General features: G+C 42.1%; 1 protein-coding gene across 8 annotated transcripts in view; it reads right to left on the bottom strand.

Annotated features, from left to right (window-relative positions):
- Positions 1-25,025, bottom strand: part of ZNF81 (zinc finger protein 81) — a 118,977-nt gene extending 93,952 nt beyond the window's left edge. The window contains exons 1-3 of one of the 8 annotated variants that reach the window (XM_011223124.3): positions 24,853-24,928; positions 23,225-23,252; positions 12,451-12,779 (exon numbers count right to left, since the gene is read on the bottom strand). In XM_011223124.3, the coding sequence (XP_011221426.1) occupies positions 12,451-12,522 (72 nt within the window). In that variant the 5' untranslated portion in view covers positions 12,523-12,779; positions 23,225-23,252; positions 24,853-24,928. Of the gene's footprint in view, positions 1-12,450; positions 12,780-17,074; positions 17,096-23,224; positions 23,253-24,697 lie in introns of those variants that run through there. The other 7 variants (XM_011223126.3, XM_011223125.2, XM_019798113.2 and 4 more) reach the window with 7 other exon arrangements.
- Between the last annotated feature and the right edge of the window lie 478 nt (positions 25,026-25,503).

The raw sequence follows: 25,503 nt of genomic DNA, 5'->3' as shown, positions 1-25,503 counted from the left end.
CTTTGGCTCAGGTCACGATCCCAGGGTCCTAGGATTGAACCCCGCATTGGGCTCCCTGCTCAGTGGGGAGCCTGCTTCTCCCTCTCCTTCTGCCCCCCACCCCGCTCCTGCTCTCTCTCTCTCTCACTTGGTCACTTTCTATCTCAAATAAATAAATAAAATCTTAAAAAAAAAAGAAGTGAAAAAAGGAGACATAACAAGTGACCTCACAGAAATACAGAGGATCATAAGAGAATATTGTGAAAAATTATATGCCAACAAATTGGACAACCTGGAAGAAATAGATACATTCCTAAAACTGATTCAAGAAGAAACAGAAAATTTGAACAGACTGATTAACAGCAATGAAATTGAATCAGTAATCAAAAAAATCCCAACAGGGGCGCCTGGGTGGCACAGCGGTTAAAGCGTCTGCCTTCGGCTCAGGGCGTGATCCTGGCGTTATGGGATTGAGCCCCAACATCAGGCTCCTCCGCTATGGACCTGCTTCTTCCTCTCCCACTCCCCCTGCTTGTGTTCCCTCTCTCACTGGCTGTCTCTATCTCTGTCAAATAAATAAATAAAATCTTTAAAAAAAAATCCCAACAAACAAAAGTCCAGAACCAGATGGTTTCACAGGTGAATGCTACCAAACATTTAAAAAAAGAGTTACTACTGAGGCACCTGGATGGTGCTGTCAGTTGAGCTTCCAACTCTTGGTTTCAGCTCAGGTTGTGATCTCAGGGTCATGGCATGGAGCCCCTCATCAGGCTTTGCACTCAGCGAGGAGCCCTGCTTAAGATTCTCTCTCCTCCTGGGGCGCCTGGGTGGCACAGCGGTTAAGCGTCTGCCTTCGGCTCAGGGCGTGATCCCGGCGTTATGGGATCGAGCCCCACGTCAGGCTCCTCTGCTATGAGCCTGCTTCTTCCTTTCCCACTCCCCCTGCTTGTGTTCCCTCTCTCGCTGGCTGTCTCTATCTCTGTCAAATAAATAAATAAAATCTTTAAAAAAAAAAAAAGATTCTCTCTCCTCCTTTCCCTCCACTCCCTCTGCCCTTAATCTTTCTGTCTCAAATAAATAAATAAATAAATAAATAAATAAATCTTTTTAAAAATTAAAAAAAAGAGTTACTACCTATTCTTCTCAAACTATTCCAAAAAACAGAAGAGGAAGGAAAACTTCCAAATTCATTCTACAAGGCCAGCATTTCCCTGATACCAAANAGAAGAAAAAAAAAAACAAAAAAAAAAAAAAAAAAAAAAAAAAAAAAAAAAAAAAAAAAAAAAAAAAAAAAAAAAAAAAGAGAGCTGCAGGCCAATATCTCTGATGAACATAGATGCAAAAATCCTCAACAAAATATAAGCAAACTGAATTCAATGATATATGAAAAAAAATCCTAACCCTAATCCTAACCCACAGTTAACCGAAATTTATTCCAGGGATGCAAGGGTGGTTTAATATTCACAAATCAGTCAGTGTCATACATCACTTTAACAAGAGAAAGGATAAAAACCATATGACAACAGATGCAGAAAAAGCATTTGACAAAGTACATCCATTCGTCACAAAAACTCTCAATAATGTGGGTTTAGAGGGAACACGCTTCAACATAATAAAGGCCATATGTGAAAAACTCACAGCTAACATCATAGTTAATGGTGAAAACCTGAAAGCCTTTCCTCTAAGATCGGGAACAAGACAGGATATCCAGTCTCACCACTTTTTTCAAAAAGATTTTATTTATTTATTTGAGACAGACAGAGAGAGAGAATGAGTGGGGTGGACCAGAGGGAGAGGGAGAAGCAGAATCCCTGCTGAGCAGGGAGCCCACCATGGGCTCAAACCCAGGACCCTGGGATTATGACCTGAGCTGAAGGCAGCTGCTTAACTGACTGAGCCACCCAGACGCCCCTACACTCACCACTTTTATTCAACATACTAGAAATCCTAGACATAGCAATCAGACAATAAAAAGAAATAAAAGACATCCAAGGAAGTAAAATGTCACTATTTGCAGGTGACATGATACTATATATAGAAAACCCTGAAGATTTCACCAAAAAACTATTAGAACTGATAAATAAATTCAGTAAAGTCACAGGATACAAATCAATATACAGAAATCTGTTACATTTCCATACACTAATAATGAAGTAGCAGAAAGAGAAATTGAGAAAATAATCCTATTTATAATTGCACCAAAAGTACCTGGGAAAAATTTTTACCAAGGAGGTAAAAGATCAATACTCTGAAAACTTTAAAACACTGATTAAAAAAATTGAACATGACACAAACAAATGGAATGATACACTAAGCTCATGGACTGGAAGAATTAATATTGTTAAAATGTCCGTATTTTTTTAAATGATTTTTTATTATATTATGTTAGTCACCATACAGTACATCCCCGGATTCCGATGTAAAGTTCGATGCTCCATTAGTTGCGTATAACACCCAGTGCACCATGCAATAAGTGCCCTCCTTACCACCCATCACCAGTCTATCCCATTCCCCCACCCCCCTCCCCTCTGAAGTCTTCAGTTTGTTTCTCATAGTCCATAGTCTCTCATGTTTCATTCCCCCTTCTGATTACCCCCCCTTTCTTTATCCCTTTCTTCCCCTACCGATCATCCTAGTTCTTATGTTCCATAGATGGGAGAAATCATATGATAATTGTCTTTCTCTGCTTGACTTATTTCACTTAGCATTATCTCCTCCAGTGCCATCCATGTTGCAGCAAATGTTGAGAATTCGTTCTTTCTGATAGCTGAGTAATATTCCATTGTATATATGGACCACAACTTAATCCAGTCATCTGTTGAAGGGCATCTCGGCTCCTTCCACGATTTAGCTATTGTGGACAATGCTGCTATGAACATTGGGGTGCATATGGCCCTTTTCTTCACTACGTCTGTATCTTTGGGGTAAACACCCAGTAGTGCGATGGCTGGGTCATAGGGTCGCTCATGTTAAAATGTCCATATTATGCAAAGTGAGCTACAGATTCAATGCAATCCCTATCAAAATACCAGGTAGCTTTCATAGAACTCAAATAATCCGGGGCGCCTGGGTGGCTCAGTCGTTAAGCGTCTGCCTTCGGCTCAGGGCGTGATCCCGGAGTTCTGGGATCGAGCCCCACGTCAGGCTCTTCCGCTGGGAGCCTGTTTCTTCCTCTCCCACTCCCCCTGCTTGTGTTCCCTCTCTCGCTGGCTGTCTCTATCTCTGTCGAATAAATAAATAAAATCTTTAAAAAAAAAAAAAAGAACTCAAATAATCCTAAACGTTGCAAAGAACCACAAAAGGCCCCAAATAGCCAAAGCATCCTTGAGAAAGAGGAACAAAGCTGGAGGTATCACAATTCCAGATTTCAATATATACTACAAGTCTGTAGTAATCAAAACAATACAGTACTGGCATAAAAATAGATACATGGATCAAAAGAACAGGATAGAGAGCCCAGAAATAAACCCACATCTATATGGTCAACTGATTTATAAACAAAGGGAGGTAAGAATATAGAATGGGGAGAAAACTGTCTTTTCAGTAAATGGTGCTCAGAAAACTGGACAGCTACATGCAAAATAATGAAAATGGGCCACTTTCTTACAACATATATAAAAATAAACTCAAAATGGATGAAAGACCTAAATGTGAGACCTGAAACCACAAAACTCCTAAAAGAAAACACAGGTGGTAATCTCTTGGACATTGCCCTTAGCAACATATTTATGGGTATGTCTCCTGAGGCAACAGAAACAAAAGCAAAAATAAACTATTGGGACTATACCAAAATAAAAAGTTTTTTTGCATGGCAAAGAAAACCATCAACAAAACAAGAATCCAAACTAGTGAACGGGAAAGGATATGTGCAAATGTATCTCCAGTAAGGGGTTAATCCCCAAAATACACAAAGAACGTATACGATTCAACACCAAAAAACCCCCAAATCATTAAAACTAGGCAGAGGACCTGAAGAGATACTTTTCCAAAAAAAAAGACATACAGATGACCAACAGGCACGTGAAAAGATGCTCAACATCACTAATTATCAGGAAAGTGCCAAACAAAACCACAACGAGGTGTCACCTCACACCAGTCAGAGTGACTAGAATCAAAAAGACAAGAAATAACAAGTGTGGGTGAGGATGTGGAGAAAAGGGAACCCTCGTGCATTGCTGGTGGGAATGGAAATGGGAGCAATCACCTCGGTAGACGGTATGGCGGTTACTCAAAAAGTTAAAAACAGTATTACTACATGATCCACTGATGCCAAGACTGGGTATTTACCCAAGAAAATGAAAATACTTATTCAAAAAGATAAAGGCACCCCTATGTGTATTGAAACATTATTTACATTAGTTAAGAATCTTTTTTTTTAAGATTTTATTTATTTATTTGACAGAGATAGAGACAGCCAGCGAGAGAGGGAACACAAGCAGGGGGGAGTGGGAGAGGAAGAAGCAGGCCCACAGCAGAGGAGCCTGATGCGGGTCGATCCCACAACGCCAGGATCACGCCCTGAGCCGAAGGCAGACGCTTAACCGCTGTGCCACCCAGGCGCCCCTACATTAGTTAAGAATCTTAACATTAGTTTAGATTAAGGAAGCAACCCCAGTGTCCCTTAATAGATGAATGGATAAAGAAGATGTGGTAAACACACACACACACACTGGAATGTTACTCAGCCATAAAAAAAGAATGAAATCCTGGGGCTCCTGGCTGGCTCAGTTGGTGGGGCCTGTGACTCGATCTTGGGATTGTGGGTTTAAGCCCCATGTTGGGTATAGAGATTACTTAAAAATAAAATCTTAAAAAAAAAAGAATGGACAGGAGATCACACAAGGAAAATATTTCCCCAGAGCCACTGACTGGGAAAATGAGAGGGGCTGATTATTGTGAGTTTTTATAACCAGAAGAGCTCAAAGACTGGAGTTTTAGAGGTCCATGCCATGGCTGATGTGGAGCCCAGCAGTTGCTGCAGTGTTCCTGTAGAGGAGGGAGGAGGCCTCAGGGCCGACGGCGTGCTCTGAGGATTCCCTGGGACACGCTGGGAGAGACGGTTCCCCTTCTTGGAGGGCACCTGGGAGAGGTGGCCTTGCCTCTCAGGGGACAAAAGAGCCAGCAGGCACCATTGTGCTCCCCTGCTATTTAGCATAGGGGCAGAGACACCTGCTGAGGGTGGCTTACCCGGACACTGGTTTTTTGTTGTGCTTTACTTTAAACTCCAAGCTCCTGCACGTTGGTGCAACTGCCCTTTTGGGAGAAACTGGCACCAGCCCCAGTGTGTCAAGACCCACCCCCAGAGGACCAGCGAACGACTACACCATGCTGGGTCCCCAAAGTTTGGAGTTTTGAAACTCAACCGGCCTGCCTGGGATAAAAGACAGGTGCACTGCACTGCCGGGCAGGCAGGTGGCCTGGACACAGACAGGGTGAAGGCAGGGATCTGAGGAACACCCGGGACACAGGAAGGGAGAGTGTTTGCTCTTCTGTGAGGGCTTCCCAGACAGCAATGGGAACGCACTCTCCACTCTGGGGATGAGGGAGAGGACTGGTGCGATTTTTCTTTCCCACCCATTAGCATGGACCGAAGTCAGGGAGCAGCACAGCGCCAACAGTGGAGGCCTGAGCCCTTACAAGACCCGCCCCTCTATGCTCCACAGGTGCTTCTTTACTAGGGCAAGTGTGCCTGAGACCCAAAGCAGTGGGCCCCTCCCCCAGAACACCAGCACAAACCCCCCACATATACCAACCACATCTCTTGACCATAAGAAGCTGCAAAGCTTCAGTTCTACTGGAAATAGCATCAGGTCTCTTTTAACAAGCAGACCCTGGAGCACACAGAGTTAAAACTCGCCAAACTCTGGACAAGGTCCAAACACTCCCCACTGCAGGCAAGAAGAAACTCTGCAGAGGACTAACCGGAGGGGAAGAGCAGCGAAAACACAGCAGCAGAGTGCAAACAGTATACACGAGGGATGCTTCCTAAAGCGCTAGGCCCTGGACAGTGTATGTCCTCTTCTTCACTAAGCCATTACTCTCAGAAGCAAGAAACATTACAGGGTTTCCTAACACAGAGAAGAAAACATAGACCTAGGGGTGCCTGGGTGGTTCGGTTGGTTCAGCATCTGATTCCGCTCAGGTCATGATCCCGGGGTCCTGGGATCAAGCCCCACATCAGGCTCCTTGCTCAGTGGGGAGTTTTCTTCTCCCTCTCCCTCTGCCCCTCCCCACTGCTGATGCTCTCTCTCTCTCTGTGTCTCAAATAAATAAATAAAATATTTCAAAAAAAAAAAAAAAACAGAGACCTAGACAAAATGCCAAGTTGGAGGATTCATCCCAAAAGAAAGAACAAGACAAGGTCATAGCCAGGGATTTAATTGAAATAGATATAAGTAAAATGCCTGATCCAGGATTCAAAGCAACAATCATAAGGATACCAGCTGGGCTTGAGAAAAGCATACAAGACAGCAGAGAAACCCTGGCTGCAGAGATAAAAGACCTAAAAACTAGTCAGGCCAAAATAAAAAATGCTATAACTGGTGAGATGTGAAATGGATTGCATGTAATGACCACAAGGATGGAAGAAGCAGAGGAATGAGTAAGTGATACAGAAGATAAAATTATGGAAAATAATGAAGCTGAAAAGAAGAGGGAACGAAAAATACTGGATCACAAATGTAGAATTAGGAACTCAGCAACTCCATAAAGTGTAATAACATTCATATTAGAGGAGTCCCAGAGAAGAAAAGAGGGAAAATGGCATGGAGGTTTATTCGAGGAAATTATAGCTGGAAATGTCCCTAATCTGGGGAAGGAAACAGACATACAAATCCAGGAGGCACAGAGAACTTCATCAAAATCAACAAAAGCAGGCCAACACCAAGATACATTGTAGTAACAATTTGCAAAATACAGAGAAAAGGAAAAAATCCTAAAAGCAGCAAGGGAAAAGAAGTCTCTAACTTAAGGGAAGACAAGTAAGGTTAGCAGCAGATTTTGCCACAGAAACCTGGCAGTCCAGAAGAGAGGGGCAGGATATATTCAATGTGCTGAATTGGAAAAATATGCATCCAAGAATACTTTATCCAGCAATGCTTTCATTTAGAATAGAAGGAGAAGTAAGAGTTTCCCAGACAAACAACAACTAAAGGAGTTCAAGACCACTAAACCAGCCCTGTAAGAAATATTAAAGGGGACTCTTTGCATGGGAAAGAAAGACCAAAAGCAACAAAGACTAGAAAGGAACAGAGAAAAGCTACAGAAACAACCACTTAACAAATAATACAATGGCAACAAATTCATATCTATCAATAATCACTCTGAATGTAAACGGACTACATGCCCCGATCAAGAGACATGGGGTACCAAAATGGATTGAAAAAACCAAGACAGTCATTTTAGACCCAAAGACACCACCAGATTAAAAGGGAGGGAGTGGAGCACCGTCTGTCATGCTAATGGACATCAAAAGAAAGCCGGAGTAGCAACACTTACATCAGACAAATTAGATTTTAAAACAAAGACTGTAACAAGAGATGAAGAAGGGCATTATATCAGAATTAAGGGGTCTAGGGGCGCCTGGGTGGCACAGCGGTTAAGCGTCTGCCTTCGGCTCAGGGCGTGATCCCGGCATTATGGGATCGAGCCCTTTATGCCCCAACTTGGGAGCATCCAAATATCTTCCTCTCCCACTCCCCCTGCTTGTGTTCCCTCTCTCGCTGGCTGTCTCTATCTCTGTTGAATAAATAAATAAATAAACCTTAAAAAAAAAAAAGAATTAAGGGGTCTATCCGTCAAGAAAATCTAACAATTGTAAATATTTATGCCCCAACTTGGGAGCATCCAAATATATAAATCAATTAATAACAAACATAAAGAAGCTCATTGTGGGGCGCCTGGGTGGCGCAGTCATTAAGTGTCTACCTTTGGCTCAGGGCGTGATCCCGGCGTTATAGGATCGAGCCCCACATCAGGCTTCTCCCCTATGAGCCTGCTTCTTCCTCTCCCACTGCCCCTGCTTGTGTTCCCTCTCTCGCTGGCTGTCTCTCTCTCTCTGTCAAATAAATAAATAAAATCTTAAAACAAAAATCCAGGGGCACCTGGGTGGCACAGCGGTTAAGCGTCTGCCTTCGGCTCAGGGCGTGATCCCGGCGTTATGGGATCGAGCCCCACATCAGGCTCCTCTGCTATGAGCCTGCTTCTTCCTCTCCCACACCCCCTGCTTGTGTTCCCTCTCTCACTGGCTGTTAACCGGGAAATTAAAGAAGAATTTTAAAAATACATGGAACCAAATGAAAACGAAAACACAACAGTCCAAAATCTCTGCAGCAAAAGCAGTCCTAAGAGGGAAGTATACAGCAGTACAGGCCTACCTCAAGAAGCAAGAAAAATCTCAAACATACAACCTAACCTTATACCTAAAGGAGCTAGAAAAAGAACAGCAAATGAAGTCTAAAGCCAGCTGAAGAAGGGAAGTAATAAAGATTAGAGCAGAAATAAATAATATAGAAACAAAAAAAAGTAGAATAGATCAATGAAACTAGGATCTGGCTCTTTCAAAGAATTAACAAAATTGATAAACCCCTACCCAGACTTATCAAAAAGAAGAGAACAGACTCAAATAAATAAAATCACAAATGACAGAGAAGAGATCACAACAAATACCACAGAAATACAAACAATTATAAGAGAATATTATGAAAAATTATATTCCTAGAAACTTACAAACTACCAAAGCTGAAACAGGAAAAAAGAGAAAATTTGAACAGACTGATAACCAGCAAACAAATTGAATCAGAAATCAAAGTCTCCCAATAAACAAAACGAGGGCCAGATGGCTTCCCCAGGAAATTCTACCAGACATTCAAAGAAGAGTTAATACCTGTTCTCCAAAAACTATCCCAAAAAATATAAATGGAAGGAAAACTTCCAAACTTATTCTACAAGGCCAGTATTACCTTGATTCCAAAACCAAAGACTCCACTAAAAAGGAGAATGACAGGCCAATACCCCTGATGAACATGGATGCAAAAATTCTCAACAACATACTAGCAAATGAATCCAACAGAACTTTAAAGGACTCATCCACCACAATCAAGTGGGATTGATTCCTGGGCTGCAGGGGTGGGTCAATAACCACAGATCAATCAACATGATACACCACATTAATAAAAGAAAGGATAAGAACCACATGATCCTGTCAATAGATGCAGAAAAATCATTTGACAAAATACAGCACCCTATCTTGATAAAAACACTCAAGAAAGTAGGGTAGAAGGAACATATCTCAACATCATAAAGGTCATATACGAAAGACCTACAGCTAACATCATCCTCAGTGGGTAAAACTGAGAGCTTTTTCCCTAAGGTCAGAAACAACACAGGGATGCCCACTCTCACCAATGTTATTTAACATAGTACTGGAAGTTCTAGTCTCAGCAATCAGACAACAAAAAGAAATAACAGGCATCCAAATCGGCAAGGAAGAAGTCAGACTTTCACTATTTGCAGATGACACGATACTGTATGCAGAATACCTGAAAGACTCCACCAAAAAATTGCTAGAACTGATATACAAATTCAGTAAAGTCACAGGAGACAAAACCAATACACAGAAATCTGTTGCATTTCTATATACCAATAATGAAGCAGCAGAAAGAGAAAGTCAAGAAATCGACCCCATTTACAATTGTACAAAAAACATAAGATACCTAGGAATGAACCTAACCACAGAGGTAAAGGATCTGTACTCTGAAAACTATAGAACACTTATGAAGGAAATTGAAGAGGACACAAAGAAATAGGAAAGCATTCCACACTCATGGATTGGAAGAACAAACATTATTAAAATGTCTTTACTGCCCAAAGCAATCTACACATTTAATGCAATCCCTATCAAAATAACATCAGCATTTTTCACAGAGCTAGAACAAACAATTCTGAAATTTGTATGGAACCAGAAAAGACCCCGTATACACAAAGCAATCCTGAAAAAGAAAAACAAAACTGGAGGCATCACAATTCCAGACTTCAAACTCTATTACAAAGCTGTAATGGTCAAGGCAGTATGGTACTGGCACAAAACCAGATACACAGATCAATGGAACAGAATACAGAACCCAGAAATGGACCCACAACTCTATGGTCAATTAATCTTTGACAAAGCAGGAAAGAATATCCAGTGGAAAAAAGACAGTCTCTTCAACAAATGATGCTGGGAAAACTGGACACCAACATGCAAAAGAATGAAACTGGACCCCTTTCTTACACCATCCACAAAAATAAATTCAAATGGATGAAAGACCTAAATGTGAGACAGGAATCCATGAAAATCCTAGAGGAGAACACAGGCAGCAACCTCTGTGACCTTGGCCGCAGCAACTTCTTGCTAGACACGTCTCTGAAGGCAAGGGAAACAAAAGCAAAAATGAACTATTGGGACTTCATCAAGATAAAAAGCTTCTGCACAACAAAACAATCAACAAAAACTAAAAGGCAACCTACAGAATGGGAGAAGATATTTGCAAAGGACATAACAGATAAAGGGCTGGTATCCGAGATCTATAAAGAACTTATCAAGCTCAACACCCATGAAACAAATATCCAGTAAAGAAATGGGCAGAGGGGGCTCCTGGGTGGCGCAGTCGTTAAGCGTCTGCCTTCGGCTCAGGGCGTGATCCCGGCATTCCGGGATCGAGTCCCACATCAGGCTCCTCCGCTAGGAGCCTGCTTCTTCCTCTTCCACTCCCCCTGCTTGTGTTTCCTCTCTTGCTGGCTGTCTATCTCTGTCAAATAAATAAATAAAATCTTAAAAAAAAAAGAAAAAAAAAGAAATGGGCAGAAACAGGGACAGACATTTCTCCAAAGAAGACATCCAGATGGCCAACAGACACATGAAAAGAGGCTCAACATCACTCATTATCAGGAAAATACAAATCAAAACGACAGTGAGATACCACCTCACACCGGTCAAAATGGCTAAGATTAACAACAAAGGAAACAACAGATGTTGGTGAGGATGTGGAGAAAGGGGAACCCTCCTACCCTGTTGGTGGGAATGCAAGCTGGTGCAGCCACTCTGGAAAACAGTATGGAGGTTCCTCAAAAAGTTAAAAATAGAACTACTCTATGATCCAGCAATTGTACTGCTAGGTATTCACCCAAAAGATACAAAAGTACTGATTTGAAGGGGTACATGCACCCCTACGTTTATAACAGCATTATCAACAATAGTCAAATTATGGAAAGAGTCCAAGACGTCCATCAACAAATGAATGGATAAATTAGATGTGAGATACATATATCTATCTATCTATCTATATCTGTATCTATCTATATCTATCTATCTATATCCAGATATAGATACAGATACAGATATAGATACAGATATAGATATAGATACAGATATAGATATAGATTATATCACGGACTATTACTGAGCCATAAAAAAGAACGAAATCTTGCCACTGACAATGGTGTGGACAGAGCTAGAGAGCATCATGCTAAGCGAAATAAGTCAGATAGAGAAAGTCAAATACCATATGATTTCACATATATGTGGAATCTGAAAAATAAAACAAACAAATCAAAAAACCAAAAACAATTCTTAAATACAGAGAACTGGTGGTTGCCAGAAGAGAGGTCGATGGGGTAACGGCAAATAGATAAGGGGGAGTAAGAGTACAAACTTCCAGGGGCGTCTGGGTGGCACAGCGGTTAAGCATCTGCCTTCGGCTCAGGGCGTGATCCCAGCGTTGTGGGATCGAGCCCCACATCAGGCTCCTCTGCTATGAGCCTGCTTCTTCCTCTCCCACTCCCCCTGCTTGTGTTCCCTCTCTCGCTGGCTGTCTCTATCTCTGTCAAATAAATAATAAAATCTTTAAAAAAAAAAAAAAGAGTACAAACTTCCAGGTGTAAAATAAGTAAGTCATAGGAGTGAAAGGTAAGGCATAATAATACTGTAATAACATTGAATGGTGACATACGGCGATTACACGTATTGTGGTATTTAGTAATGCATAAAACTTTCCAATTAATATGTTGTACATCTGAGGGGCGCCTGGGTGGCTCAGTCAGTTAAGCGTCTGACTCTTGATTTTGCCTCAGGTCACGATCTCAGGGTTGTAAGATTGAGCTCCACATCGGGCTCCACACTGGGCGTGGAGCCTGCTTAAGATTCTCTCTCTCCCTCTGCCCCTCTCTGTACCCCCCCTCTAAAAAAATATGTTGTATATCTGAGAGTAATATAACACGGTATGTTAATTATCCTTCAATAAAAAAATCCATAAGCTAAGATAAATAAAGCAGCAATGGACAAGAGAAGAAAATTCACACAAGGGAAATGAACGAGCAATAAAAATTCCCTGATTATGTTGCTTGCTTAAGGAACAAGTCATACAGATTAAAATAATGTGATACTATCTTTCCTTCTGGATGAATTTCTGGCCCTCGGCACCTCTTCCTCCTCACCTCGCAGGAGTTGTCACATCTCCCCACAGCTAGAGACAGGGACGGCCCAGGAGAGCTCCGGTTGGCTGGCATGTTCCTGCTGGGCCTCAGCCCTCCAGCTCTCTTGCTGCTGCTCTTCCACGAGCCTGAAGCCAAGTGGGGTCGTGGACTCAGATCAGAGCTGCTGGAGCCAGAAGGAAGTTCCTGCAGTCTCCGCTATGGGGTCTGGCCCACAGGCTCAACAGAGACTCCAAGAAACCTGGAAACACAGTGTCCACATGGTCCGTCATTCAGCATTCACCCCACAAATGCTTCCCGGGGCACCAAGATACAGTTCCTGGCCTTCGATACTGCGGAGTAGACAAAGTCCAGTCAATACCTATTCTCATCATTCATCAAAATGAAATATGAGAAAGGCCATGAGATTTAGACGAACATTATTAAAACCTTAAATTCTCCCTCGGCCAACTTTTAGCTATGAGAATATAAAAATGTTTCTTCAGTTTTCTTTTCAAAATGAGTCAAAACTATTCACCTCAAGGGGTTTGCGAAAATTAAATGAGATGATGTTTGTAAGGCACTTGGCAGCAGGCTGGCCCCAGGAAACATTTAATTCACATTAGCAAGTATTGTCATTACAAGGGATCAGGTAACATGCAGAAGGGGGTACCTCACTTAATTTGCACAATGATCCTCTCACCCACGTGTTGCCATAATTATTATTATTTCATTTTCTGCACACAGAAACAGAGGCTTAGTGATATTAAGTCAAACCCGGTCTACCCGGCTTCAAAAATTTACATTCTCAACACTACAACACACAGTACCTTTTGTGTGGTAGGCTTAAAATAAACACGGCTCTGTTTAACAGATGTTGAAAACATGACTGTGATTTGGAACCAAAAAAAAAAGAAGAGTTTCTTAAAACAAAAGAGATATGCCATAAGGAAAATGCTAATAGCCTGGGCCTATAAATGTTTTAACTACCTCAAAATATTCAGAGGTAAAACTGTTTCTCCTTTTACAGGATCTAGGGAGGAGAGGGGGTCTCTGTGTCTATGTTGCAGAACAATTTTATTATGATCAACTAATAGAAGCACTATGGATTTAGTTTTTCTTGTTGGGAAAGGGAAAGTATCCTTTATAAAATGAAGAGGAACTTAAGAAAACAGAAGTAAGAAATGAGATAAAGAGGAAACAAGAAAGTAAATAAGGAATAAAATAAAAAGCATGAACAAGTTGAATTTTAAACACAAAAACATGTTATATCAAAGAAAGAGAGACTATGCTTTCCTTCCTTATGCCCACAGAACTTGTACAAAATTCCAATAAATAACTTAGCCATGAAGAAAATCTGGTAGGGGCACCCGGGTGGCTCAGTCGGTTAAGTAAAGCAACTGACTCTTGGTTCTGGCTCAGGTCATGATCTCATGGGTCTTGGGATCGAGCCCCATGTAGGGCTCTGTGCTCAGCGGGGAGTCTGCTTGAAACAGTCTCTCCCTCTGACCCTCCCCTTGCTCACTCACTCTCTCTCTAATAAATAAATCTTTTTAAAAAAGAAAATCTGGGGGCACCTGGGTGGCACAGCGGTTAAGCGTCTGCCTTCGTCTCAGGGCGTGATCCCGGCATTATGGGATCGAGCCCCACATCAGGCTCTTCTGCTAGGAGCCTGCTTCTTCCTCTCCCACTCCCCCTGCTTGTGTTCCCTCTCTCGCTGGCTGTCTCTATCTCTGTCGAATAAATAAATAAAATCTTTAAAAAAAAAAAAAAAGAAAGAAAATCTGGTAGATGTTTTAATGTTGGGAATTGACAGGCTACGTGGTCTGATGATAAGATGTTCAACATCATTAGTCATTAAGGAAATGCAAAGCAAAACCAAAGTATTCCATTCATTAGGGGACCGCTTCATATCCACGAGGATGGCTAAAATAAGGGGGAGGGGGAGACAATAACAGGTACTGGTGATATGTGAATAAGTTGGAGCTCTCATATATTGCTGGTAGAACTGTGAAATGGTATAGCCACTCAGACCAACAGTTTGGCAGTTTCTCAAAATGTTACACAGAGAGTCACTATATGATCTGGTGATTCCACTTGTAGGTACCTCACCAAGAGAAATGGAAACACATGTCCACTCCAAAACTTATATATACAACCATTCACAGCAGTATTATTCATAATAGTCAAAAAGTGGAAACAACCTAAATGTCCACCAACTGAAAATGGATAAACAAAATTTATATATCCATACAATGGAATATTATTTGGCAATTAAAAAGAACTATTGATACATGCTATAACATGAATAAACCTTGAAGTCATTATCTTATGTGAAAGAAGCCACAAAAGGCCACATATTTTATGATTCCATTTATGTGAAATATTCAGAATAGGCAAATACATAGACACAGAAAATTGGTTAGTAGTTGCCTAGTCAGGGGGCGTGGGGTGGCATGAATGGTGAATGTCTGCTAATGTGTACAAGGTTTCTTTCCAGAGGTATTGAAAATACCCTGAAATTAGATTGTGGTGATGATTGTACAACTCTGTGAATGTACTAATAACCTCTGAACTGTATGCTCTAAATGGATGAATTTTATGGTACTGGAAAATATCTAAATCTATTTTGTATATCTAAATAAATCTGTTTTAAAAGAAAAGGAAGACTTAACTAAATAACCCAGGATCAAAGTGGGAAGTCAATACAGACGCTACACAATTTTTACCAGAAGTCATGAAACACACTAAAGCCATAAAGAGTGAAATTTAGAGATTTAAATGGCTTGATATTAATTAAAAATAAATATAACAAAAAAGAGCTATGTACTCAACCTAAAACATTAGAATTAGAAAAAACAAAACTAGGCAAAGCCCCCCCCCAAATAAACTAGTCATTAATAAAAATAAAATCTTAAATAATTCAAATAAATATAATAGGGGGTTTAAAGAAAACAAAGAGCTGGTCCTTTGAAATGACCAATGTCATAAACAATCCCCTAGCAAACCAGATAAAGGAGAAGAGTTGTTCGTTTTTTTAAGTTTTTATTTATTTATTTGAGAGAGAGTGTGTGTGTGAGAGAGAGAGAGCACAAGCAGGGAAAGCTGCAGAGGGAGAGAGAGAATCAGGCTTCCCACTGAGCAGGGAACCTGAGACGGGGCTCAATCCCAGGACCCCGAGCCCATGACCTGAGCCAAGGCAGATGCCCAACCAACTGAGCCACCCAGGTGCCCCAAGAAGACTTTGAAAAAAAATATATATATATACATACATATATGGAAATATATACATGGAAAATCTTTCTCAGACAGGGCATTGTTTCAAAGTAGTTATTGTGGGAGATTATGCATAACTGTATAGCAACATATTTTGATGCTGATGTGAAACACCTTCTCTAGCAAGGTGTAAATTAACAAAGTTAATACAGGAAAAAACAGAAGAGAACAATAAATGTAAAAGAGACCAGGGGGGGGAGGTTAAGATGGCGGAGGAGTAGGGGACACCTTTTTCAGCCGGTCCCCTGAGTTGAGCTGGATAGGTACCAGACCAGCAGGAATATCCACGGAATCAGCCTGAGACGCAGGAAGATACATCTGGATCTCTACAAATGAACATCTCCAGCGCTGAGTATCGAGGTACGAAGCGGGGAGCCGTGAAACCGCGCACAGATATCGGAAGCTAAACAGAAGGGGGAGGGAGCCGCCGTGTCAGGGCGCCGGGAAGCGGTAGCCACCTGCAAGGGGGAGCGGACAGACCGCGGACCCGCACGCTTGAGACAGCAGGCTGAGAAGGGAGCTCCGGGAGCGCACGCGGGACGGCTGGCGGTTGGCGGGCCACCTGCACGGGGGAGCAGGCGGACTCGCGGACGGCACCCGCGAGACAACAGACTTAGAACGCGAGCTCCAGGAGCGCGCGCGCAGGGCGGCTGGCGGGCCACCTGCACCGGGGAGCGGGCGGACCGCGGACCCGCACTCTGGAAACGGCAGACTGAGTCCGTGAGCCGGGAGCGTGCACCACCAAGCATCTCACGGAGCTCCGGAGCTCCGGTGTGCTCACTGGATCGAGGCTGAGACCGGGAGCTCCGGGAGCGTCCGCGGGGCGGCTGGCGGCTGGAGGGCCACCTGCACGGGGGAGCAGGCGGACTCGCGGTCAGCACCCGTGAGACACCAGACTGAGACGGGGAGCTCCGGGAGCCCGCGCGGGGCGGCTGGCGGCGGGCGGGGTTGGAAACACAAAGGACAGAGACGTGCCGGCCCTGGAAGTGAGGGCTGGGACGCCGGGTGTGGGGCGCACAGCCCGGGATGCTGCAGGGTTGAGCAGCACCAACAGAAACAGAGTTAAAGTGGCCAGAACATCAGTGGAGAACGATCCGCGATCCCTCTGTTCTGAGACAGAGGCTGAATTTCAGCCGCTGCTGCTCTCTCAGAAGAGGCATAGCAAACCGCCAGGGAAAGCCGCCAGAGAACAAAAGCCCGGAAATACCGGCTCACAGGGTGCCCATCCCCATCCCCCCTCGCAAGGGACACAGAGACTCTACCCAAACAGGGTTTTCTGAGTACCTGCAGGCAGGCCCCTCCCCCAGAAGGCAGGCTGAAAAATCAAGAAGCCCACAACCCGGAGCGCCTGAGTGGCGCAGTCACCAAGCACCTGTCTTCGGATTAGGGTGTGATCACAACGCTCCGTAAGGAGTCCTTCATCGGGCTTCTCCACCGGGAACCTGCTTCTTCCTCTCCCACTCCTCTGCTTGGGTTCCCTTTCTTGCTGACTGTCTCTCTCTCTCTCAAATAAATAAATAAACTCTTTAAGGAAGAAGCCCACATCCCTAAGATCTCTATAAAACAAGGGCGCACGGCCTGGGTCCCAGTCAACACTTGGGCTCTGGACAACCCTGCAATCTCTCTTCATCAGAATGACGAGAAGGAGAAGTCCCCCCCAGCAAAGAAAAGATAATGAGTCTGTGGCCTCTGCCACAGAATTGGCCTCGGCCACAGAATTAATACATATGGATGTATCCCAATTATCAGAAATGGAATTCAGAGCAACAATGGTCAAGATGATGAGTAAACTTGAAAAAAGCATCAGAGAAAGCGTTGCTGAGAATATAGAATCCCTAAGGGCAGAAATGAGAGCGAATCTGACAGAAATTAAAAATTCTATGAGCCAAATGCAGTCAAAACTAGAGGCTCTGACGGCCAGGGTCACCGAGGCAGAGGAACGCGTTAGCGAATTGGAGGATGGGTTAGTAGAAGAAAAAACGAAAATAGAAGCTGGTCTTAAAAAAATCCACGCCCACGAATGTAGATTACGGGAGATTACTGACTCTATGAAACGATCCAATGTCAGAATCATCGGCATCCCTGAAGGGGTGGAGAAAAACAGAGGTCTAGAAGAGATATTTGAACAAATTGTAGCTGAAAACTTCCCTAATCTAGCAAGGGAAACAAGCATTCGTGTCCAAGAGGCAGAGAGGACCCCATCCAAGCTCAACCAGGACAAACCTACGCCACGGCATGTCATAGTGCAATTCGCAAATATTAGATCCAAGGATACAGTATTGAAAGCGGCCAGGGCAAAGAAATTTCTCACGTACCAAGGCAAAGGTATCAGGATTACGTCAGACCTGTCTACAGAGACCTGGAATGAGAGAAAGGCTTGGGGGGGCATTTTTAAAGCTCTTTCAGAGAAAAACATGCAGCCAAGGATCCTTTATCCAGCAAAGCTGTCATTCAGAATTGATGGAGAAATAAAGACGTTCCAAAATCGCCAATCATTAACCAATTTCGTAACCACGAAACCAGCCCTACAGGAGATATTAAGGGGGGCTCTATAAAGGTAAAAAGGCCCCAAGAGTGATACAGAGCAGCAAGTCACAACCGATACAAAGACTTTAAAGAGAAATGGCATCATTAAAATCATATCTGTCAATAATCTCTATCAATCTAAATGGCTTAAACTCTCCCATAAAACGCCACAGGGTTGCAGATTGGATAAAAAGACATGACCCATCCATTTGCTGTCTACAAGAGACTCATTTTGAACCCAAAGATGCATTCAGACTTAGAGTAAGGGGATGGAGTACCATCTTCCACGCAAATGGACCTCAAAAGAAAGCTGGAGTAGCAATTCTCATATCAGATAGACTGGATTTTAAACTAGAGGCCATAGAGAGAGATACAGAAGGGCACTATATTATTCTTAAAGGAAGTATTCAACAAGTGGATATGACAATTATTAATATATATGCCCCCAACAGGGGAGCAGCAAGATACACAAGCCAACTCTTAACCAAAATAAAGAGACATATAGATAAGAACACAGTAATAGTAGGGGACCTCAACACCCCACTATCAGAAATAGACAGAACACCCTGGCAAAAACTAAGCAAAGAATCAAAGGCTTTGAATGCCATACTCGACGAGTTGGACCTCATAGATATATATAGAACACTACACCCCAGAACCAAAGAATACTCATTCTATTCAAATGCCCATGGAACATTCTCAAGAATAGATCATGCTCTGGGACACAAAACAGGTCTCAGCCAATACCAAAAGATTGAAATTATCCCCTGCATATTCTCAGACCACAACGCTCTGAAATTGGAACTCAACCACAAGGAAAAACCTGGAAGAAACTCAAACACTTGGAGGCTAAGAACCATCCTGCTCAAGAATGACTCGATAAACCAGGAAATCAAAAAACAAATTAAACAATTTATGGAGACCAACGAGAATGAATACACAACGGTCCAAAACCTATGGGATACTGCAAAGGCAGTCCTAAGGGGGAAATACATAGCCATCCAAGCCTCACTCAAAAGAATAGAAAAATCTAAAATGCAGTTTCTATATTCTCACCTCAAGAAACTGGAACAGCAACAGAGGGACAGGCCTAACCCACTGACAAGGAAGGAGTTGACCAAGATTAGAGCAGAAATCAATGAATTAGAGACCAGAACCACAGTAGAGCAGATCAACAGGACTAGAAGCTGGTTCTTTGAGAGAATCCATAAAATTGATAGACCACTGGCAAAACTTGTCCAAAAACAAAGAGAAAGGACTGAGATTATTAAAATTATGACTGAAAAGGGAGAGGTCACGACCAGCACCATTGAAATTGCAAGGATTATTAGAAACTTTTATCAACAGCTATATGCCAAAAAACTAAACAATCTGGAAGAGATGGAGGCCTTCCTGGAAACCTATAAACTACCAAGACTGAAACAGGAAGAAATAGATTTCTTAAATAGGCCAATTAACTATGAAGAAATTGAGTCAGTGATAAACAACCTTCCAAATAATAAAACTCCAGGCCCAGACGGTTTTCCTGGGGAATTCTACCAAACATTCAAAGAAGAAATAATACCTATTCTCCTAAAGCTATTTCAAAAAATAGAAACAGAAGGAAAGCTACCAAACTCATTCTATGAGGCTAATATTACCTTGATCCCCAAACCAGGCAAAGACCCCCTCAAAAAGGAGAATTACAGACCGATTTCTCTAATGAATATGGATGCCAAAATCCTCAACAAGATCCTTGCTAATAGAATCCAACAGTACATTAAAAGGATTATCCATCATGACCAAGTGGGATTCATACCTGGGATGCAAGCATGGTTCAACACTCGCAAATCAATCAATGTGATACATCATATCAACAAGAAAAGACTCAAGAACCATATGATCCTCTCAATTGATGCAGAAAAAGCATTTGACAAAATACAGCATCCTTTCCTGATTAAAACCCTTCAGAGTGTAGGAATAGAGGGTACATTTCTCAATCTCATAAAAGCCATCTATGAAAAGCCTACTGCAAGCATTATTCTCAATGGGGAAAAGCTGGAAGCCTTTCCCTTAAGATCAGGAACACGACAAGGATGCCCACTCTCGCCACTATTATTCAACATAGTACTAGAAGTCCTTGCAACAGCAATCAGAAGACAAAAAGGGATCAAAGGTATCCAAATCGGCAAAGAAGAAGTCAAACTGTCTCTCTTTGCAGATGACATGATACTCTATATGGAAAACCCAAAGGAATCCACTCCCAAACTATTAGAAGTTATAGAACAATTCAGTAAGGTGGCAGGATACAAAATCAATGCCCAGAAATCAGTTGCATTTCTATACACGAATAACGAGACTGAAGAAAGAGAAATTAGGGAATCCATCCCATTTACAATAACACCAAAAACCATGCGTTACCTTGGAATTAACTTAACCAGAGACGTAAAGGACCTATATGCTAGAAACTATAGATCACTTTTGAAAGATATTGAGGAAGACATAAAAAGATGGAAAAATATTCCATGCTCATGGATTGGAAGAATTAACATAGTTAAAATGTCCATACTACCCAGAGCAATCTACACTTTCAATGCTATCCCGATCAAAATACCGAGGACATTTTTCAAAGAACTGGAACAAATAGTCCTTAAATTTGTATGGAACCAGAAAAGGCCCCGAATCTCCAAGGAACTGTTGAAAAGGAAAAACAAAGCTGGGGGCATCACAATGCCGGATTTCGAGCTGTACTACAAAGCTGTGATCACAAAGACAGCATGGTACTGGCACAAAAACAGACACATCGACCAATGGAACAGAATAGAGAACCCAGAAATGGACCCTCGGCTCTTTGGGCAACTAATCTTTGATAAAGCAGGAAAAAACATCCGGTGGAAAAAAGACAGTCTCTTCAATAAATGGTGCTGGGAAAATTGGACAGCTACATGCAAAAGAATGAAACTTGACCACTCTCTCACACCATACACAAAAATAAACTCCAAATGGATGAAAGACCTCAATGTGAGACAGGAATCCATCAAAATTCTAGAGGAGAACATAGGCAACAACTTCTATGACATCGGCCAGAGCAACCTTTTTCACGACACATCTCCAAAGGCAAGAGAAATAAAAGATAAAATGAACTTATGGGACTTTATCAGGATAAAGAGCTTCTGCACAGCCAAGGAAACAGTCAAAAAAACTAAGAGACAGCCCACGGAATGGGAGAATATATTTGCAAAGGACACCACAGATAAAGGACTGGTATCCAAGATCTACAAAGAACTTCTCAAACTCAATACACGAGAAACAAATAAACAAATCATAAAATGGGCAGAAGATATGAACAGACACTTTTCCAATGAAGACATACAAATGGCTAACAGACACATGAAAAAATGTTCAAAATCATTAGCCATCAGGGAAATTCAAATCAAAACCACACTGAGATACCACCTTACGCCAGTTAGAATGGCAAAGATAGACAAGGCAAGAAACAACAATTGTTGGAGAGGATGTGGAGAAAGGGGATCCCTCCTACATTGTTGGTGGGAATGCAAGTTGGTACAGCCACTCTGGAAAACAGTGTGGAGGTCCCTTAAAAAGTTAAAAATTGAACTACCCTATGACCCAGCCATTGCACTACTGGGTGTTTACCCCAAAGATACAGACGTAGTAAAGAGAAGGGCCATATGCACCCCAATGTTCATAGCTGCATTGTCCACAATAGCCAAATCATGGAAGGAGCCGAGATGCCCTTCAACAGATGACTGGATTAAGAAGCTGTGGTCCATATATACAATGGAATATTACTCAGCTATCAGAAAGAACGAATTCTCAACATTTGCTGCAACATGGACGGCACTGGAGGAGATAATGCTAAGTGAAATAAGTCAAGCAGAGAAAGACAATTATCATATGATTTCTCTCATCTATGGAACATAAGAACTAGGAGGATCGGTAGGGGAAGAAAGGGATAAAGAAAAGGGGGGTAATCAGAGGGGGGAATGAAACATGAGAGACTATGGACTGTGAGAGGCAAACTGAGGACTTCAGAGGGGAGGGGGTGGGGGAAGGGGATAGCCTGGTGATGGGTAGTAGGGAGGGCACGTACTGCATGGTGCACTGGGTGTTATACGCAACTAATGAAGCACCAAACTTCATCGGAATCTGGGGATGTACTGTATGGTGATTAACACAATATAATAAAATAAAATTTAAAAAAAAAAAAGAGACCAGGAAAAAAATGACATAAGACAACAAATACAAATACTACGACTCTGACATGTAGAAAGGAAAGGCAACCCATGGATCTCAGGGCCTGAGGAACAACACACTGGTGAGTTCCCTAGGTTTCCTTCTCCTCCCATATATCACAAACGGGACACTGGAGAACCTTATAACTCAGAACTGCCAACAGGCACAGATGAAAAAGCTCTGAGAAATGCCTACTTCCCTTAATCACAGGACCAAGAAGAGGGTGGCCTAACTAAATATACCACCCCACTCCAGCCAAATGCTAACAGAATACACATTCTCTTCAAGAACCCATGCAACATTACCCAAGGCATACCACACCCAGGGTCATAAAACCAACCTCAATAAATTGAAATCTTATGGTAAATGTCCTCTAATATCATCAAACTAGAAATCAATAATAGAAAGATAACAGGAAAGTCTCCAAACACTTGAAAATTAAACAATACATTTCTATATCATCCGTGGACCAAAGAGATGGTCTCAAGCCAAATTAAAAAGTAATGAATGAAAATAAAAATACAACACATCAAAATTTGGGGGATGCAGATAAAGCAGCATCGAGAGGGAAATTTATAGTACTAAATGTTTATATAAGAAAAGAATGAAGGTCTTAACTCTTAAGACCTCAAGAATTCACGATGTCAAATCAATAATTTAAGCACCCATCTCAAGAAACTAGAAAAAAGAACAAAGTAAACCCAAAGCAAGCAGAAGGAAGGAAATAAGAGCATGAATCAATGAAACTGAAAACACTTACCAATTGTTGAATCATTTCTGTTGTACACCTGAAACAAAAAGAGTTGAGATAAAATATATATGTAAATACAGAAAAGAAAGAAAGAAACTGAAAACAGAAAATACACACAATCACTGAAACCAAAAGCTGGTTCTTTGAAAAGATTGATAAAATTGGTAATCCTGTAGCAAGACAGATAAAGATAAAAAGAAACAAGATACAAATTACCAATATCAGAACTGAAACACAAGACAGAACTACAAATGCTGCAGCCGTTAAAATGAAAGTAAGGGAATACCACAAACAACTTAAATGCACATAAATTCAACAACTGGGATGAAATAGTCCAGTTCTCCACAAAACACAAACTCCCACAACTCACCCACTATTAAATATATGCTCTGAAAAAATTAAATAATCTGAAGTCATATAACTACTACAGAAGGTGAAGCCATCATCAAAAAGCTTCCAAAAGGAAATGTCCAGGCCCAGATGGTTTCAATGGAGGATTCTACCAAACGGTTAAAGGAAAAATTAGCATAATTCTACATAATCTCTTCAAGAAAATACAAAAGGAGAGAATACTTCCTACCCCATCCTTTAAGGCCAGTACTACCCTAATGCTAAAACCAGACACAAACTGTATGGAAAACTCAAATTGTAGACCATTATCTTTCATAAACCAAGTCGCAGAAAATCCTCAAAAAAAAAAAAAAAAAAGCAATAGCTAAAGCATTCCTGCAACATAAAAAAAGAATTATACACCACAACCAAATGAGATTTATTCCAGGAATGTAAGGCTGGTTCAACTCAAATCAATCAGTGCATTCTCCCATATTAACAAGCTAAAGAAGAAAAATCGTAAGATCATATAAATTCATACAGTACTGACAAATTTCAACACCCATTCATTATAAAACTAGATAGACACATAGATCAATGGAACAGAATAAAGAACCTAAAAATAGCCCCACTCAAGTATGTGCAATTTATTTTTCACAAAGGTGCAAAACAAGTAAAGAAAGGAAGGATAGTCTTCAACAGATGGTGCCTGAGTAATTGGACATTCAAACAGATGAGCTTAAATCTAACTCTCACACTTCATACAAAACTGAACTCAAAATGCATCATGAACAGCAGGAAGAAGAAACGGACCAATCACCAACACACTGGAGAATTTCTCTCTCCTCTGTAACAGGAGAAAAGGACAACAAAGAGTGTAAATTTTGTATGACACAGTTGGCAACTAAACAACTAAATGCTATTTTTGATTAAAATATGAAACATTTATAAAAATTCACCGTGGCCTAGGCCATGAGTCTCCTCCTGTTTCAAGGAATGAGCTTCACGTACACATTTTTCTGACCACAGAAAACTAAGGCTAGAAATCTATTAAAAGATAAACTTTTGTAAACTAAAAACGCACTTCTAAGTAACTCGTGGGCAGAAGAAAAATCAACTCTTAGGGAACACTTAGAACATAATGCACCGAACCTTGTGGGTCTTAGAGTGAACTTCAGGACCTTAACGTTGAGAGAAAAAGAAAACCTGCAAAATAATGATCAAATCACCCAACTCAGTTAGACAACCGATTCCACCACTGACCACACAGAATTCCCCAACACTCACGCTCCCCGGGGCCCCATCACCTCCACATCCCTTCGACACAGAGCACTGAGATCCTTCTGACAACTACAAAACCACTGCTGAGAACCGTAGCCGCTTCCGGTCACCACCCCTAGCACCGCCCCTTCTCAGGGTTTGGGGCGACGAACGAAGGGGGCGTGGTCCTGCACACGCGCAAAACCACCTTCGAAGCCGCTGTCAGCCCAGAGTCAACATGGGGCTGTTACGGAATCGGTGCTTTGGAGCGTTCCGTGCCCCTCGGCCGCGTTGTCAGGCGGGGAACATGGCCGCGCCCAGGTTGCGCTTCCCCGTGGGGTGCGCCATGTTGGAGGAGTGATCATTCCGTAACGAGGGTAAGGAAGCCTCTAAACTCACAGAGCAGAGCAGTGGAGCTGCCCCGGTGGCGGGGAGCATGGGTGGCGACGTTCTTTTGGGCGGTCTTCCTGGAGGAGGGGATCTTTGGATCTGCACTCTGGGTCCGTGTAATAATATTCAGAGCAGCTGAAGGGTCTCTGGAAAGACGCAGAGGTGCCAGTGGCTGTTCTCTCCTGGCATATACCACACGATTGAAAGGGGGGGAGAAGTCAGACTGGCTTACAGTCCTCTCCTGGAACATACCACAAGCGAAGAAGGGGAAGAAATTGGGGGTGTGCAAGCCTCCTAGGCTATAGCCC

The sequence above is a fragment of the Ailuropoda melanoleuca genome, chromosome X, assembly GCF_002007445.2.
Source record: "Ailuropoda melanoleuca isolate Jingjing chromosome X, ASM200744v2, whole genome shotgun sequence".
Lineage (NCBI taxonomy): Eukaryota > Metazoa > Chordata > Mammalia > Carnivora > Ursidae > Ailuropoda > Ailuropoda melanoleuca.
The sequence above is the reverse complement of the archived record's forward strand: the minus strand, read 5'-3'. Positions and strand labels throughout refer to the sequence as shown.